Genomic DNA, 18,222 nt, shown 5'->3' on the forward strand with positions numbered 1-18,222 from the left:
TTGGGGAAAAGGCTCCGGAGGTTGTTTTTCAGAGGCTAACTGCCTAACTGTTGTGGTGTATCGGTAAGACTACAGACTACTATATGTAAAAAAACACCTCACCACGCATGTCAGCATGTGCTCAACCAATTTCACCTGTTTTCAGTTTTCACGCAATGAACTGAAAGATATGGCAAGGAATCGCATGAGTGCTGAACATCACAACGTACCACAACAACAAAAAACAAGTAGTCGATTCAAATTCAGACAACAATCGATAGTAATGTATTCACCCTATACAGAATCGCCCGATCACCCTACAACTTCCTCCAACACGTAACAGCTCTGAATATCGCCGCCGCGGCCTTGCTCCCCCTCCAACCCTTGCTCCTCCTCCCCACCTCCCGCCGCCTGAACCTCACCGTGCTGCGGCTATTGGTCTCTCCAGGCGGCGGCGGCGGCGGCGGCGCCGTGCCGCCCCGACGCTCCAGACGGCGGGACCGCGACGCCGCGGCCCCGGGGAACGGCAGGACCATGAGGTGGCTCTCCAGGACGCGGTGCAGCGACGCGAGCTCGAAGGAGTCGTACAGCGGGCTCCCGCAGTCCCAGGTGGCGAACACCAGCGCCTCCTCCTTCCCGCTGATCACCTGCTGCAGGTCAGCTCCTCCTGCCTCCTCCTGCTGCTGCATGCCGGAGATCATATCTGAACAGGGTGCGCGACCTATCGTCAGAGAGATCAGACTTTCAGAGCCGTGCGCTTGTGCCGGTCACCTTCTATCTTCTATGCTGGGAGAGGAAAGAGGAAGCAGACAGTGTTGTGGACTGGTGGGTGCTGGAGGAAGCAAGCTCTTACGCTCTGGGCATGCCTGCAGATATCAGATACAGATTGCCCGTCTGATCATGTGTGATGATTCCGTCTGTGGACGACAGTGTCAGATTCCTAATTCCATGATGAGGAATAAATGGCGTCGATCGGGTCTCGGGGGGCCCGCATCTGCTGGCTGTCGAACGTACATGCATTTCACGTTTCCGATCGAACCTCTTCCCTCTACCTAAAGATGCAGTGCAAGTGGGTATCTAATGTTATTTTTTAGATTAGCTAATTAATTCAGATGACATATCACTCTAGTTCATTTCTTCTTTCAAATTATTTATGCATAATATCATTTTATTGACTTTTTGGATCGATCCAATTACCCAAAATTATCTAACTTGCATCCCTACCTGACTAGAAAATTGGTTGTGATCTGCGGATCTGGTGCATATTGATCAGAGACCCTCATCAATAGTCACCTTCTCTTTTTAACTTTTTTTTTACTTACACTTACTTTGAGTTAGCATAACAGTTTTTGTTCTGTCTCTTGAATTGATCAGTGATATCTTCGATCTGTCGAGTCTGGACTGTATAAGTACAGCTTGTAAGCACAGCGGTGAGGCGTATAGCTGCCTTAATGGAGTTGTTGCCACCAGCATTATAATGTGGTTAGTGGTTACTGGTTAGTCAGACAAGATCGATGCGTGACCTGTATGCTGATTGATGGTATGTTTATGCTGGTATATGTATGTCTTGTACCTACTTGCAATGGCGCCCACATGGCTAAACCTTTAAAATGAGGTATATTGCATCTATAGTATTTATTTTATTTTATTTTATTTTGGTTGCATTTTGTGTTCCTTGGTATAAGTTTGCTGTTCGTTTATTTCGGACCTTGTTTCAGTCTCTGGACATATGTAGATTTTAGTTCTAGTTGTTGAACTATAGGTGAATGTGAATCATTCAACTTCCCACGTCAGCTTAGATTTTAGAAGGTTCGACACATGCATGATGTCGAGTTTGAATCCTAGTTAGTGCTAATGGAGCATCCAAGTGAGGGGACCAATTTCAAGTCTAATAACTGACTTCGTTGCACGTTACAATCAACTAACATGTTTGGATGTAACTGGTCGAGACATTATCCCTTTGGGAAATGCAGCAACGAGAAGCCATTTTGGTTCTATGATCTGTTCCGGCCCATTTTGGGTAAACGAAAAAAATAAAAACAGAGCTCAGGGCATCGGCGTGATTAAAAAAGGCCCAATCTATGTCCAGTTGGGTTATTATTTGGGCCAGGCCGGGCAGCCAAATTTAGGCCGAAACAAACATTGTTTTATTTTCTTCGGCCTGTCTGGCCCATGCTCAGTTCTAGTCCACCGTGTATCGTCTGTTTAAGTCGATGGACTGGTGAAATATTCACACTACAGAAAAGGTTTTTTTTTTTTGATCCCGACTGCCGTTGGACCCGGAACTAACGAAGATTTTAGTTCCGAATTCAAAGGCTAGAGAGCGGCATGGAGCTCCAACTGGGACTAAGTCCAAAACATTTAGTCTAGGATGGTAATGGTAACACCAACTGGGATTAAAGGATGACCCTTTGGTTCTGTTTAGTGGCTCCAACCCAAATTAAAAGGGCCTTTAGTACCAGCTAGTGAACTAAAGGGTCCTTCACGGGTTAATTTAAAAAAAAACATCACATCTAAAGTCACATGTGTTGTGTAGGTAGTGTGGTAAATGGGTTGTGCAGAATATTTACATGCATGCCCTTTGGTCCCGGTTATTTCACCCGAGACTAAAGGTGGACTCCAATAACAAGCAAAATGGAACGGCACATTAACAGAACGGCAGTAAAGGAATGCGAAAGTTTATCCAGTGGCATAATGGTGAACTCAAAATTTAGTTGAGACACAAGAAAACATTATATTTCAGTTGTCGTATACATAAAATTGACTCTATATATAAGCTCTACGCTTGGCGAAGCGAACAAAACATTTGGCAGTTTCCAGTTTGGTGTTTCGCTGATCCTGAATGTGTGGAGCAAAACATTGCTCGGGACTGCACTGATGATATTTATATATGAGTAATAAAATCTCTCTTTCTCCTCGTAAAATTAAAAGAAAATAGAATCGACTCTTTATTGTAAATCACTTAGGCCCCCCTCATGAGCAACATCAGCTGCCGGTTCGCCTCGCTCCATGGTCACCAACATATGGGCAGGGCCGGCCCTGTAGTGTTGTCAGGCGGGGCAGCCGCCCTGGCCCCAAATCGTAGGGCCCCCGCTCATATATGCATGCAGAATATATATACAAAGGTCCAAACTGTCGTATGCTGTTAGTCCAACGGAAACTGCAAACAATCAGCCAAATGCAAACAATCCTAGCGAAGCCACCGAGAGGAACGCCTGCCTGTTCAGCTGTTCTCCGTAAAAAAGAAAAAAGAAAAGAAATGCCTGTTCTCCTCCTCGGCTCCTCATCGGCTATCCGCATGACCATCTCTCTGCAGTATGCGCGACCCCACAACCGCACCCAAAGATTGCCTTGCTCCCTCGCCCTCGGCAAACTGATTTCCCCTAAGGCCCTAACGCCTGAAGGAAGGTAGGAAGGATCGATCCCAATTCCCAAACTAATTAGCGTTCAATTCAGTATCATGTTTTTGCATAATCCTTTTCTTTTTTTCTGTAAAATCTCAATCAGTATTATAATCTTTGTTTCTTTTGTTCTAGAGAGCTGAGAGCTTTAGTAGGATTTTCATCTAGGGATGCAAGTTCTTGTAAATTTTAGTTGTGCCCTAGTTTTGAGCCACTTGTGTTACCATCGGGTGTTTGCAAGTTATACTTTTGATGTACTTTTATGCAACTGTTTTCACCATATGAATTTTTTTATAATCTATCGAAATCAACTATGCAACTGAACTAGTTTTTTTTTTTGAGATTAACAACTGAACTAGTTGGATGTTTATGTTTATTAGGGGCCTCCAATTTTGGTTTTGCCCCGGGCCCCAAGAAACACAGGGCCGGCCCTGCATATGGGTAGCCTTTTCTTGCTATAATCGTAGGACAAGCCCATGCGTGATCCATGGCGCGCTGCTTGTACATTCCATCCCTCTCAGTCACACACACTTGCGTCGCGCGACGACGATCGAGTACCCGCGCGGCAAGCAAAACCAAATCCAAGTCTCTTGTCCACAGTACTGTACCTCGCCCTCTCCGAAAAGGCTGCCCAGCTGCAGGACGACCGCCCGGGAGCACGCACGAGCATGGAGCACATTTTAGTATGATGCAATGACGACCAGTGTACTCTGTCAGTGTCCGCGTCAAGGCTCCGCGCTCCGCAGCCTCGGCGTCCCGCCTCCCGCGGTCGTTGTCGCCGCCGCTGTCGTCGCCTGGCCGGCCGGTCAGTAGCCTGCGGGCGAGGGCAAGTGTGATTCTTCGTGCGGCGACGGGACGTTGAAATTTGACGGGGCATTTGCTGCTAGCACGACCTGGATCACTCACTTATCCAGAAGCAACATTCAGGCATCGGGTCCGTCAGGACACATGTGTGATTTGTTCGTGACTTCGTGTGGATCGAATCCTGACAAGTCCCGTCGTACAATTCGGGTGACCAGGGAAGATTATACAGTGAGAGCTACTAGTATAGTAGTATAGGAGGCTTAATCTGTTGGTTCCTCCTGGCCGGGTGGCTTTACCTATTGGATTTTGCGGCGCTCCGTACAGGCAGCTAGGTCGAATTCGTGCTCAGAAGTAGCTGGCCGGGTCCTCCAAGAAATCGGCGGCGTCCAGCGGGAACATGAAGTCCATCTCCGCCATGGGCAATGGGGGGGGAGTTCGTGGTGCACGCGAGCTCAGCGTCGTGATGAGGCGCGTCCCGGGCCAGGCCCTCCGGCGTCGCCGGGGACACGAAAGGGAGCGCGGTGCCACGGGCGCCGGCGCCGCCCGGGAGACGGCTGCCGCCGGCGTCATCGGCGCCCGCCGCAGGCCTGTTGGAAGGGAGCGAGAATGGCAGCACGGGCCCTGCTGCCCCCTGGGTGCTGCCGCCGGGGTGCGCGGCGGCGCCCTGCTGCTGAGCCTGGGCGCACGTGTGGGAGCCGTGGTACACGACATCGAAGAGCAGCGGGTCGCCGTCCGTGCGCTGCACCTGCTTGCTCGCGCTGCAGCTCTGCGTGTGCCGGTGCGTGCACCGGAAGTAGGCTCTGCGCAACAAGAATTGGAGTCTCGGAGATCAGCTCCAGACTTCCAGTAAGGCAGTAACCAAGCACGCGCGAACGCACGTCAGGGTCAGCGTCGCCCGTGCGTGCGTGCGTGCGCGCGCGCGGCTGAAAAGGTTGTGGGCGTTCGCGAGGGGAGTTAGGCGGCGGCGCTGACCTTGGGTACTTGGCGCCGAGGATGTCCTTTTGGCCGTACTTCCTCCAGCTGAGGCCGTCGTCGAGGGGGGTGACGTCCTGGACGGCGCTCACCCTCACCTGGGTGCTCCGCTTGGGCAGCGTCTTCCTGCGTTTCATCGTCACCGGAAATCACACACAGCGCGCGCGTGCGCTACTTCAATCATGAGCTAGGATTTTGTTACCTCTTCTTGCACTGGCGCGCCGCATTGCCGCGGCCCCGGAAGTCGCCGCCGGCCTGGTCCGACCCGGCGCTGCGCGGGCTGCCGTCCCCGCCGGACGGCGGCGACTCCGGCTGCCCGCCGGCCGGACTACTCCCGCCGGCGCAGCAGGACATGGCCATGTGGAGGGCCCTGTCGATGGAGTCGCGCATGGTGCACACGAGCGCCCGGCACCGCTGCTCCCCTCCGGCCGCCGCGCCGCCCAGCTGCTGCTGGCCGGCCGTGTGCGCCTCGAGCTGCCTCACCATCTCCAGCACCCGCACCAGCTCCGCCACCAGGGCGCACTTCTCTTCCGACATGCCCTCCATGTCGCCGTCGCAGGCAGCTAGCTCGTTTGCTAAGTGTTCACTTCTTCACTGCTGCTAGTTCATACGTGTGTTCTTGGCGGCTGTGTGTGCCGTCGGGGTGGGGATCGATAGAGTGGATCGGAGAACGGCAAGTGGGGGGTTCTTATAGAGAGGAGAGGAGGAGGAGGTGATCGAGCTAGAGGCGTCAGTGTCTGAGCTTGCCTGTCAGGTGGAAGAGTATAAGCTTTGACCGGACCAAACGGAAAGGTGGTTTTCCTAGGGGTTTAGAAGGACCTGTGTCTACCACTCATCACTAGCGTTCAACGGTTTTGAATTGGACCGGCCGGTCTTTGGTCACGGAACATGGCCACCGAGATTTTGAGGTGTTTTGCTAGTCCAGTTCACACTTTGACTGGTTCCCCCTCAGCTGGATCGCTCTTTTGGTGTTAGTAGTAGTGGTGCTGATCGTGCTCGATCTCCTGGCCCCCTACTGATGGGTAACCTCTTCCCTTTCACTGCTCATCAAACTGAGCTCCTTGCCGTCGATGAGATTTTAACGGGGGAACGACCCTTTCTTCGCGTGGCTTAGGGTTTAGTTAGGGAGGGGTTTTGTCCTTGTACTCGATTGGAATGTGTTCTCTAGCTATAGGCTTGTTAGAGTGTAACGAACATGGCCCTATTTAGACTATGTCGAGTGATTTTGGTGATCATGTGACAGCGCAATCAATGGAACTAATGAGTTTGCGAGATTATATTTGTAGGATTTCTTAGGTCCCTTGGATGACGTCCAAGTCATATCCGAGACGTCCAATGCACCGTTGAGACGAAGTGTCCAATGCACCGTTGAGACGAGATGTCCAATGCACCGTCGGGACGTGGTGTCCAACCCACCGTATAGATATCAAGTCGTAGTGACGAGGTGTCCAAGTCATATCCGAGACGTCCAATGCACCGTTGAGACGAAGTGTCCAATCCACCGTTGAGATGAGATGTCCAATGCACCGTCGAGACGAGGTGTCCAACCCACCGCATATATTTGAAGTGTCCAAATGACCGCTGCGACAAGTTGGAGAAGTGCAACAAGGAAACAGGAGGTTCTCAGTGGGGTCGGATAATCCGAATACAATGGGTCGATTAAACACATCAAAGAACACGGATTATCCGACGCAGCAAGAAGCAGGTCGGATTTTGACTCGTAGCATTCTGCAGAGATCTTGTCACACGAGTTGGAAAAATACCTTCAGGGTCGGATTATCCGATGCTATGGAAATGAAGGTCGGACAAAGACTCGGGTGATTCTGCAGAGCCTGTTTTTCTCGAGATGGAAAATATCCTTCAAGGTCGGATGATTCGACGTGGTAACTTTGGAGCATCGGACTAATTGGCTGGGTCAATGATCGTTGCCGTTGTTCTGGAATTCAAATTGACCGTTACACCGGATGATCCGACGCCTCAGTCAAAAACTGGTCGGATGAACTCGTCGGACAAATGACGTCAGCAGCAAGGTTTAAACTGTAACGGCTACAGGTCTGCTGGCAGTGGGATCGGATGATCCGACGCTTTGGTTTTAGTACCGTCGGACTATTCGACGCCCACGCAGAAAAAGTTGTAACGGCTCAAAACGACTAGTTCGACTTGGTAGGCTATATAAGCGCCTCACCCCGGTCATTTGATGCTTGCTGGAGTTCAGAGAGACCTTAGACACATTGAAGAACACCTCCAAGCCAACCCAAGTGCTTAGTGATCAAATCCTTTAAGTTTAGCACATTCTTGTAAGTGAGAGTACTAGGATAGCTCATGTTTGAGTGTGATAGTAGGGTTGTGTGCCTTGTGTGCTGTGCTTGAGAGCAGCTCAAGATTGTACTCGGTGAGCCGGTCATTCTTGGAGTCTTGGTGACTCGCCGGCACGTCTTCGACCCTCCGGCTTGGTGTGGAGCGGCGACGACAAGCTTTCTGCAGGGGACGTGGAGACCCCTTTCCTTGGTGGAGAAGCTCCTTAGTGGAACCCAGGATCAAGGTGATTGTGGACTTGGTGTCCTTGGAAGAGACTTGATTGCCGAAAAGCAATATTTTTTGTGAGTGCTTCAACAACGTGGATGTAGGTGTGCCTTTGTGGCTAACCGAACCACGGGATAAATCCTCGTGTCACAAGAGTTTGCTTTCTCTTATCCCTATTTAAGCTTCCGCATTTACTTCTTGCAATCTTGCGTTCCTTTGCTTTCATAGAGTAGAATTTTGATAGCATTTACTTCCGCATTTACTTCAAATGTGTGTCCGTATACTGCAAAATTTACACTCCTGGAACCAAATCTTTATATTCAAAACTTTACAAAAGCCTGTTTAGTTCCAAAATTCCAAAAAGTGACCCAGTTTTTTTTTTAATTTTGCATACATCTAAACAAGGTCTAAAAAGAAAAAGTGTACAAAAACTTTACAAAAGCGGCCGCCCGTCATAAGCCAACACTGGAATCATTGTTGGTTCCGACAAACAACGGCCAAGAAATAAAGTTACGAGTGTATCATTGTGGAGGAGAGGAGAGGCTTGCGCCTTGCCGTGGAAGAAATAAGATGTGTTATCGGAACCGGATTCAATAGTCCACATCCATCTAGACTGAGGACTTTAGATCGGTTGCAAAATAGAATCTCTCTTTCTTCTTCACCTTTTGAGTTCAGGTGAATACATAGGTGATACACGCGCGCGCGCACACCAGCACCACGTAGCTAGCCTAATTGGCACGAGGTTCTGGAGGCTGGAACCGGTCATATATTGTCATACTTGACAATAATTGGCACTCGTGTTCCTCAAAATCTACTAGCTAGTAGTTCATGATCTACCAGAGCACAGTAGCACCTTTTTGGTTTGCGAAAGCGATAACACGGAACAGTATCCTTTGAAACAGCTGCTTGGGTTTCACACACAGCATTGGGACAGCTTCGGCCAAGATTCCACACAGGATAAGACGGCACCCGGAGTAGTGCTCCAAGCCATGATAATTGAGATGTACGGTGCCATAAGCCCATAACCACAGGTACGGTCTGTCACTGTGACTCGAGTCCCGTCCAGCTCCAAGTATCCAACAGCTGACCGGCCGCCATGGCGGCTCGATCAGCTCGAAGGCCCGGACCTGGACTAGCTAGCTACTGACCCAGAACGCGGAGAGGACAGGCCACTTTCATTTCCCCCGACCAGGCCACGAGCGAGACCGGACGCAGCGAGATGCTGTCCGGCCGGGCCGTGGTTGCGCTGTAGCTGGTGCCGTGGCTACGGCGACGCAAGATCGATCATATATTCATATCTTTGTGGCTGCGCTGGTGCCGTGGTTGGCACGACAGCACCCGTACGGCAGCAGGCACTAGCTAGGCATCGATCCGTAGCTGTGCTTGCTTGCATTTGGAAGGCGGCGGCGGCGGCGGCGCTGCCGCCGCCGCCGCCGCCGCAGCACGTTCAATACACCCACTCCGGCGATAGCACAGCACGATGCGCGCGCATACAGTGAGCGCTGGGCGCTGGCTTGCTGGTCTCGCTGAGTGTGTACGTGGTTCGGCCGGCTTTGGAACCGTGGTGGGCTCTACGTGCTTGCTAACTGGTCGATCCCGGGTCGAGATTCTCCTCCTCACGATAGCTGCTGCCATGGATGGCTCATTACGACATTACGAACGGGGAGAACCCGATCCTCAGGCGTCCACGGAGATAGATCTTGCTATGCTCCATGACTTTCCTGCACCGTAACGCACGTCTTGGTGATTATGAGTGTAGTAGCGCGTAACAGCAACGCCGCAGATCGCACTGCGCATGAGAGCTGCTAGCAATAACCGTATTACCGTACGCACCTTGTCATCACGAAAGAGAGAACACACACAGTAAATGTAAATCCTTGGCAAGTAGCAACAGCGGTAAAAGCTAGAGAAAAATCACACGCGTTTTCCTATCTAGCTACTTTTTTGACATGTTCCAACACGAGCTGAGACTGAGAGACCCGGCTATCTTTTACCACGTCTCTGCAGCTACCTCCTGCTGTAGCTACTGGTTGATCACTCGAGTCGTTTTCTCTCGGGCAATTTGTGCGTGCGCGATAGCGTCAGCGGGCTTACGGCAGTTTTGGGCTCTTGCGCACGGCTCGCTATCTTCCCGTTACCGTCGTCGTCGCTGGCTCTCGCGCGCCCGCTTTGATCCCGTCCGCAGATCCGCGATAAAGAAAGATTGAGTGTGTGCCATGCATATATTTATAAGAATAACACGCCAATTGAAGATACAGACGTGTGTGTCTCTAGCTAGAAGCTCGCGTACTACTGGTTCAAAAAGATTGTACAGCTCTCCTCTCAAACAATTCAAAAATTAAATCAGTCCGCAGCTTTCAAAAGAAAAAAATGATTAAATAAAACAATCAGGATGTGTGTTGGCCTATACTTTTTTTAGGAAAATAGTCAATACTTTATTCATACTAGCCTATCAACTAATTAGAAAAAATAAAAATAAAACTTATACATAATAAGTATAGTTATCTATCTCACATCTTCTTTCATCTATTAAATATTCTAACACATACTCTAAAATATATATTTATCATTATCTAGTTAAAATGGATTTTATTTGCATCACACCTCCATGTGTGTTTGATATATATATATTTAATTGAATTATTTCTTTGTGAATTGATATTTTTATCTCGTCTCGATCATACATGAATACATGGTGAGACATACCGTGGTTAGTATTTTTTATATATTAGAAATAGTGATTTAGAATTTTATATTGGTGCACTTTATTATTTTATGATAATTATATAATTCAGATTTAGCTTTAGGGTTTATTTTAACTTTTAATAATAATATGATTGGATAATTTATATGCAAATATAGGAGGTTATTTGCATTATTTTTATAATATAGAGGATGATAATTTACAAGAAGATGGGTTACTTTAGATTTTTTTATAATGGCAGAGAGTAGCAAATTTAGATACATGTTTAGGTGTTGTTGCTTTGTGTTGTTTGGTTCTAGATTAAACCACATCTGTATTCTTGGTGTGCCAACCCCTTGAAGTCTTAGTGGCAAGCCGGTAAGTCTTCGACCCTCTAGCTTAGGGTGATGACCGTGTGTGGGTGACGTGGACACTACTACAAAAAATAATTTACCACAACCTTTAAAAAGGCCCTTGGAGGCGAGCATAATTTTGAACCGCCTCAGTTAGTGCCTCGGATTAACCAAGGTGAGCAATTTTAATTTCCAAGACGGTCACAATCAACTGCCTCGGTTAATTGATTTACGGAGGCGGTTGAAAAATAATTGCCTCTGAAAATATATTAACGGAGGCGGGCTTTATAAGTGGTCCACTTCCAAAAATACTCCCATTTACGTAGGCGGACCTCTTATCCCAACCCACCTCGGTTAATATTCCCGAGGCCCATCAAAAACCCATAAGTCAGCCCACTACCGGGTTCGTATATTTACCAGAGGGTGTTAGGGTTTCACTTACTTCTCCCCTCCCTCAGCCTAACCCTGCACCCCTCTCTTCTGCCCGACGGCACACCCTCCCTAGCCCTAAGTCGCCCCCTCCCCCACCCTGACCTACGTCGCGCCCCTCTCTTGCTTTGATCCGGTGGTGGCTACGCGGAGCGGCGGCGGGACGCGGCGGGTGACAAGCGGTGGCGGCGGGCGGGCGGGCGGCGCAGTAGCTCTACCCGTCGATGGGCTTGGCAGGCTCGTAGATGGGCTCAGAGGGCTCATCGATGGGCTTTTTCTTTTTTATCATTTTTTTATTTGATTAACTGAGGTGGGCAGCAAACCGCCTCAGAAAATTGGCTATTTACCGTGACCTTCCATCCGAGGCGGTTGCGAAAAATGCTTTAGTTAATCATTTTTTCCTGCCTTGGTTAATCGCTTTTGTAGTAGTGGGAGGCTCATTAGTGGAGAAAGTATCAAGCATTACTACAGATTCGAAGTATCAAGCATTACTACAGATTCGGCCTTTTGTCCCGGTTCCAAACTGGCTTTTGTCCTGGTTTTGGAACCGGGACACGGCTTTCGGGACAAAAGCCCCGAGGCTTTTTCTCGGTGTCCTGACCCGGCGGTCCGGCACCAACTAGTAAAATATTGCGTGATCCCTCACCCTGGATGGTTGATGCAAGAGGTAACACAGGAACGCACGGATTTATCCTAGTTCCGGCCACAGGGCCGTACGTCCAGCAAGGGTGTGCGAGTGCACTGTACTATCTTACACCGGCGGTGCCTGTAGTAGGGGGTACAAGCGAGGCGAGAGAGGGAGGAAAGCTCCCAAGTCTCTGCTAGAGGAGGAGATGATTGAGGCAAGTGCCAATATCGGGGCTCAAGAGAGCGGGTGTGTGTGTTCTGCGAGTTACATGTGTGTGAATGATGGTATTGTGTAGAAAAGGTACCCGCCTCCCCCTTTTATAGACACAAGGAGGGGTAGAGTACATGTACGGGGAGATCTAAAGTCGTCGTCTTCTCCCCGAATCGGGGGTGCACAGTGGGTGACTACTGTAGAAAGTACACTGTGGGGCACTGAAGAGCATGGCGTCGGGCATGATGGTTGTCCTGGGAGTCATCCTTGGTCTTGCGGAGATCACGCCGGTGTCCTGGCAGCTCCAGCGGGCGGCATGGTGGCTCCTATAGAGGGTACCGTCCGCTGCGCTTGATGTGGCGGTGTTCCGAGGGTCCTGCAGGCGGGGGTCTTGATCTGGTGAAGGCTCGGGCCGCGCCCGAGGGTCGTGCCCATGCCATTCGAGGGGCCTGCAGTAGAGGAGGTACACGGAGTAGGTAGCACAGTGGAAGGGTTAGTGCCACGCACGTTCGCACAGTGCGTCGCAGGTTCCCACAGTGTTGCTACAGCGCCGGGGATGGTGGAGCAATGACCGGAGTTGGCGGACGGGACTCCGGGCGCTGTTGCTGTGCGGAGTGGCAGCCTGACGCCGTCTGACCTGGGTGCTGCAGCGGAGTTGTTGGCATTTAATGCCTACGTACGGCGGGCGGGCGAGCGGATGGGCCGTTTGTCCTTTCCGTCGAGGGGTGGCCTCGAGCGAGATGGAGTTGATCCGCTTTCCCGAGGGTAGGCTCATTACCCTCGACCGAGGCGGAGTTGGCGTGCTTCCCCGAGGGTAGGTTCGCTACCCTCGAGCAAAGCGGAGGTGCGGGGAGCTGCCGAGGGCCTCGGCAGGGAGACCTCGAGCGAGGCGGAGATTGCCCCGTGGGTTTGAGGGGGCTCGGATGGGCCACACTATGTACTTGGGCTGTGGATTGGGCTTCTTTGAGTTCTTTCCTTTCCTTCGGATCGGAAGGAGACTGTTGGCCTTCGTGGGCCCGTTTATCTAATATGTGTTTTGTGTTTTAAGGGCGAATAGGTCCTCTGATTAGGGTGCCCATAATTATGGTACCCGACAGTAGCCCCCCGAGCCTTTGTAGGGATGAGCATCAGCCCTGCAGAGGCTTGATCCCTCGAGGGCGTGACTCGGGTGCTGACCGTGGGGATCTTAGTTTGCCTGGGGTGTGATGGTGCCCCGGCGAGTGTTGTTGGAGGAGATTAGTCCGAGTTGTCTATGCAGATCATAGTCGCCTCGGGCACTATGGCGTTGCCGCTGGGGGCGTCGCCATCGTGCTGATAGGAGAGTCCGAGCAAGTCTGCAGAGGATGTCGATCCTCGAATGTGTGAAGTTTCCTCCATGGGGGCGTGTCAGGGCACTCGCGGGTGTAGCCCCCGAGGCCTTGAAGGAGTTCTTTCTCTCGTCCAAGGGCTATAAATGCCGCTCTGCATGGTTGATCAATTGGGGCGATCGCCCAGCTTCTTTTTCAGCCGGCCTCGGCATTCCTTTCAGCCGGCTTCGGCGTTTTCGTGCTGGTGCGGTGGCCCGCAGCCTCATTTGGTCCCGTTTTGACAGTTGGTCGAGAGCGCGATGGGATTTGATGATCATGCGAGGGGGGTTCGTTCAACACGTCGAACTTCACAGCCGGCGGTGGCCGACTCATTCGAGGGTGCGGCCTGAGCTGCGGTGTGCGAGGAGCCCCTGAGCCCTGGCCCATATGAAGGCGTTCAGGGGAACCCTCGTCTTTTCGTTATGACCCTCGTCGCCCTTCCGCAAGGAGGAGGGGTAAAGCGCACTATGCTACCCATGCCCGGACCGCGAGCTATGGCTGCTTTGGTGAGCTGTTAGCGGGTGGTTCAAGTGGACGTCCGTGCCCTATTCGATAAGGGTCGGCTTGCGGTCCGGGGACACGTCGCATAAAGCACTCGCAAAGGTTCGCTAGGCAGGGCTTGGACCCAATCAATAGGGTCCGAGGGCTCGATGCTCTCACTCGATGGGATCCCCCTGCTAGGCACCCTCGACCGGCCTCGAATCACTGCGTGGGACATCTCGACCGGCCTTGAATCACTGCGTGCCACCCATGCAGTCCCTGACTCTGGCGATCTGGTGCGCCTTTCGAACCCTCGACGGGCCAGGCTTCGAACCCCTGATCAGTAAGGCCTCGGAATCGAATTCCTTCGACGGTAAGGAATCCTCGGAGGGAATATTCCGTAACGGTTCGCTAAACGGCGCGGAGTCGCCGGTCGTGCGCGCGGGTCTTCCGCTAGTCGTGGGCGACATGGCCCGGTATGTGCGGTGCAGTGCGGGCGCGCCTTTTTAGGCGGCTGCCTCGGGTAGGCGGAGAGGTGTGGGCGGCGGCTGGCGGATGGGACGGCGCTACAGTCCCGCCGCGCCCCGTCAGTTACCGCGCCTTAATTATTGCCGAGCATGCACGTGGGAGCCTCCGTGGTCGTGGGGCCCGGTTGTCGGCGGCAGCAAAAACCTACCGCATTCAATGCGGTAGATTTTGGGCCGCGGCGGCGAATCCGCCCGTCGTGGTGGATAAAAGCGAGGAAGGGGGAATCGATTGGGCTCACCTGGCCATTTTGCTCTCGCCTCCCCTGCCTTCTCCGCCTCCCCTACATCCAGAGCCAAGAGCGTGAGGAGGAAGAAGAAGAGGAGAGAGTGCACCTTGGCCATCGTTTGAGCTTGTTTCCCATGCTCCCCGCTGATTCGAAGCGATGGCGCAGATCGAGGAGCCGCTGCTGTGGGGGAGGTCCTCCGCCACCGAGGCGGTCTTGGAGGGACTCATCGCCGAGAGGCTCTTGCCGCTGAACACCAACCCGTCGCGGCCGGTGTGGATCGCTCCGCGGTCGGAGGAGATCGAGCCGAATCCCCCAAGCGGCTACATCGTGAGCCTCGTGCGGCTCCATGAGCGAGGGTTCGGCGTCCCCATTGGCAGGTTCATCCGCGTGCTTTGTGACTGCTAAAGGGTGGAGCTGCACAACTTCGACCGCAACTCCATCTCGCAGGCGGCGGTCTTCGTCGCCCTCTGCGAGGGTTACGTGGGGATAGAAGCACACTGGGATCTGTGGATCCACTTATTCCGCGGTGAGCTCTACATGGACAACGTCCAGGGCCAGCCGAAGAGATACGCCCGCGCCGGTGGTCTCATGCTCCACTTGCGCACGCAGCGGGCGAACCTGTACATCTCCTGAAAGATGACCACGAACAATGCTGGGTGGTCCCGAGGATGGTTCTACCTACGTAACGACGACCAGCGGCTCCATGTGTTCACCAACATGGTGCTCCGGGAGAGGCCGGAAAAGTGGAACTGGGGGTGTCGCCCACAAAGCAGCAGGACAGGCTCGAGGTGTTCACCAACACACTGCAGTACCTAGCGAAGAAAGGGCTGACGGCGACTGTCGTCATCGCGAATTTCCATCGGCAGAGGGTGATCCCTCTCGTGGAGAGGAGGCTGCCGATCTTCGAGCTTACCCCCGAGGCCCCGGCCGAGGGTTCAAGGACATCGAACGAGCTGCTTTCCCGCGATGTCGTGGCCCGAAGGGCGAGGAGTGCGGTGCCGCAATTCTCCTCCAACCCTGAGGATCTCTAGAAGATCAAGATGCACCCCGAGAAGGGGTACATCACTCTGGTGAGTTTGGTTTCCGATTGCTGTCAATTTTGTGATGTTCCTTCCCTTGACTCCTGTTCCTGATTCAGTCACATTTGCAGGGACTGGGCCACAAAGGCTACGTCTCGAAACCCCCGACTCCGGAGGCTCGCAAAGCCAACCGCCTTCACGGAGAGGCGGTGAAGAAGAAGAAGAAGGACTCGGCGAAAGAGGCCACCGCCAGGAAGAGGGAGAGGAAGCAGAAGCACGATAAGGCGTGCAAGATAGCGCAAATGGAGGGTGCCCCACGGCTGCCCACGTCTGAGTCCACCGAGGAGGAGGATTCCTTATCCTGTGGGCTCGATTTCTCAGAGTCTGATGACTTCGAGGTGGTGACGGGCGCGAGTCCCCCGCCGGTCCATCGAGGGGCTGGCGTCGAGGGCTCGTCAATGGCGCTGGGCGAGGCGAGGCTCGCGCCAGGGTCACTGGTAGGGGTGCCCGCGGCAAGGACGGAGTGGAGGTCACCCACGCTGGCGGCGGGACAGAGGTCGCCCGTGCTGGCCGTGGGCAGGAGATCGCCCACGCCGGTGATGGGGCAGAGGTTGCCTTCGCCGGCGATGGGTAGGCAGACTCCCGCGCCCGCGGCGTCGACTGGCGGCGGGGGGGGTCCACGGCAAGCGCGGAAATGCCCGTGCGGACGGACCCGAGGCTTCAGGCCGATCCGAGGGCGACGCCCTCGGGCCAGTCGTTGGGAGGCGTCAGCGTACCGCGGGCCCGGAGGAGTGGCACGGGCAAACGCAGCATGAACGCCCGGTCAGAGTAAGTGATCTCGTCTTTCTTCTTCGCATTCGTTTATCTGACTCTCCAATCCCGCTGGCTTCAGCATTTTCCTCCCCGTCTACCCTACTACAGGGCCACCACCAAGGATGCGGCCCACCTCGCGCCGACCAAGGCCCTCAAGACCGGGGCGCACGCGGCGCTGCATTCGGTGCCGCAACCCCCGACCAGAGGGGACCCGGGCCTAGAGGCGGAGGCCGCAAAGCTCCAAGAGGCGGTGGCTCGGGGGGGCCCTGTCGGCCCAACAGGCCCGAGCACGAGAGGACGAAGATGACGCCAGCCAGAGAGGCGCTGCGGCGGCCACCCGGGTCAACGCCGAGGAGGAGGCCGGCCGGGGCGGCGCTGAGAGCACCGCCTGGCCGGATGTCGAAGCCGGCGAGGGTGGAGCGGGAAGCGTCGCCTAGCCGGAAGCAAGAGGAGGAGGAGGAGGAGCTGGTGGGGAAGTGCAGGAGCGCCCCGCCAGCCAAAGAGAGGGGGAGACCCTCGCTCCCGAGCACTCAAGGGCAGGGGTCGAGGGGGTCACGGACGTGGAGTTGGGGCAAAGGGTGCCGGTGATGGAAGAGACCCACGTCCCGGAGCCCGCGGGCGGCAATGGTGCAAATGGCGCCGAAGAGCATGGAGCCGGTGGTGGAGCTGCCGCTGAGCAGCGATGAGTATGGGGATTCGAGGGACATCGATCCTGCTACTGCGACCAGCACCGCCGCTCGGATTGCCGAGTATATTTCGGCCTCCGAGGATATCCTCGGCGCAGGGACGTCCAAGGGGCCCGGTCATGGGCCCAACTATGCGATCGTTCGGTCCGAGGTCCCCTCTGAATTTCTTCACAACGAGCAGGAGGAGGAGGAGGCTTAGAAGGCGTAGTACGACATCGGTAGTCAAATCCAACACGCCATCGACCGTGCCTTCCAGCTCCATCAGAAGACGGATTTTCGTATCAGCAAGGTAAATACTTTCCCCTAGGAATTGCTCATTTTTATCTTATTTTTGTGTGTTCCACTCATGTTCCTCTACTCGCAGTGGTTGAGGGAAATCTCATGCAACAAAAGCGTCGAGCTGGCCCGATTGTACTCCCAGGTGCGCTGGCTTGGGCAGCACAATACCAGTTTGGTCGTTCGGACGATCGAGGCCAACACCTTGGTGACCGACCTGGGGGCGCGCCAGCGTGCGCTGGAGGAGGAGCTGGTGCAGACCGCCAACGAGCGCGACGCCCAAAGGGCTGCGGCGGAGCGGAAGGCCCAGGAGGTCGAGGCGCAGGCTACCGAGCTGCAACGGAAGGAGCCGAGCTCCAACGCGAGAAGGCGGCCGTTGCCACGCTCACTTCGACCCTCGGCGAGAGGGATGCCGCCCTTCCTAAGAAGGAGGCGGCCGCTCGGAGCGCGGAGGCTGCCCTCAAGGAGAAGGAGGACTCCTTGTCCACACTCCAGGAGCAGGCGAACGCCGTGCTGGCTCGACTGGAGGAGGCGCAAGGAGACATCAAAGGTGAGTATATGAGATTGTTGCTTAGGTTGATTCTTGATTTGCCTAAGACTTATCTTTATTCCCCTGTTCAGAGCTGAGGAAGGCGGTGGCGGACAAGACCGCAGCGAAAGAAGTTGTCCACACCGCGCTTACGGCGGCACAAACTGAGTACGCAGAGCTGGAGCAGGCCGTCGTAGCCACGTGCCAGGAGCTCCAAGTGGAGGGGGCTTTATCTGGTAGCTCGGTGGCCAGCCGCTAGTGATCGCTAGGTGGTCGGGTGGCCGAGCACATCAAAAGCACCTTCCGCCTCGACATTCAACGGGCATTCGTCGTGGCC

At 53.7% G+C, this 18,222-nt stretch overlaps 2 protein-coding genes across 2 annotated transcripts; both read right to left on the reverse strand.

Annotated features, from left to right (window-relative positions):
• Positions 1 to 206: 206 nt before the first annotated feature.
• Positions 207 to 2,546, reverse strand: LOC120676229. Its single transcript, XM_039957459.1, has one exon. It carries the CDS (start codon positions 678 to 680, stop codon positions 297 to 299), a length of 384 nt encoding a protein of 127 aa, XP_039813393.1. The 5' UTR covers positions 681 to 2,546; the 3' UTR covers positions 207 to 296.
• Positions 2,547 to 4,264: 1,718 nt separating this feature from the next.
• On the reverse strand, positions 4,265 to 5,861 carry LOC120676228 (transcription factor WRKY19-like). Its single transcript, XM_039957458.1, has 3 exons — positions 5,359 to 5,861; positions 5,157 to 5,282; positions 4,265 to 4,984 (listed from the first exon to the last, which is right to left on the reverse strand). The coding sequence occupies exons 1-3, from the start codon at positions 5,700 to 5,702 to the stop codon at positions 4,513 to 4,515; spliced, it is 942 nt and encodes a 313-aa protein (XP_039813392.1). The 5' UTR covers positions 5,703 to 5,861; the 3' UTR covers positions 4,265 to 4,512.
• Positions 5,862 to 18,222: the final 12,361 nt, after the last annotated feature.

This window comes from Panicum virgatum, chromosome 5N, assembly GCF_016808335.1.
Source record: "Panicum virgatum strain AP13 chromosome 5N, P.virgatum_v5, whole genome shotgun sequence".
NCBI classification, from domain to species: Eukaryota; Viridiplantae; Streptophyta; class Magnoliopsida; order Poales; family Poaceae; genus Panicum; species Panicum virgatum.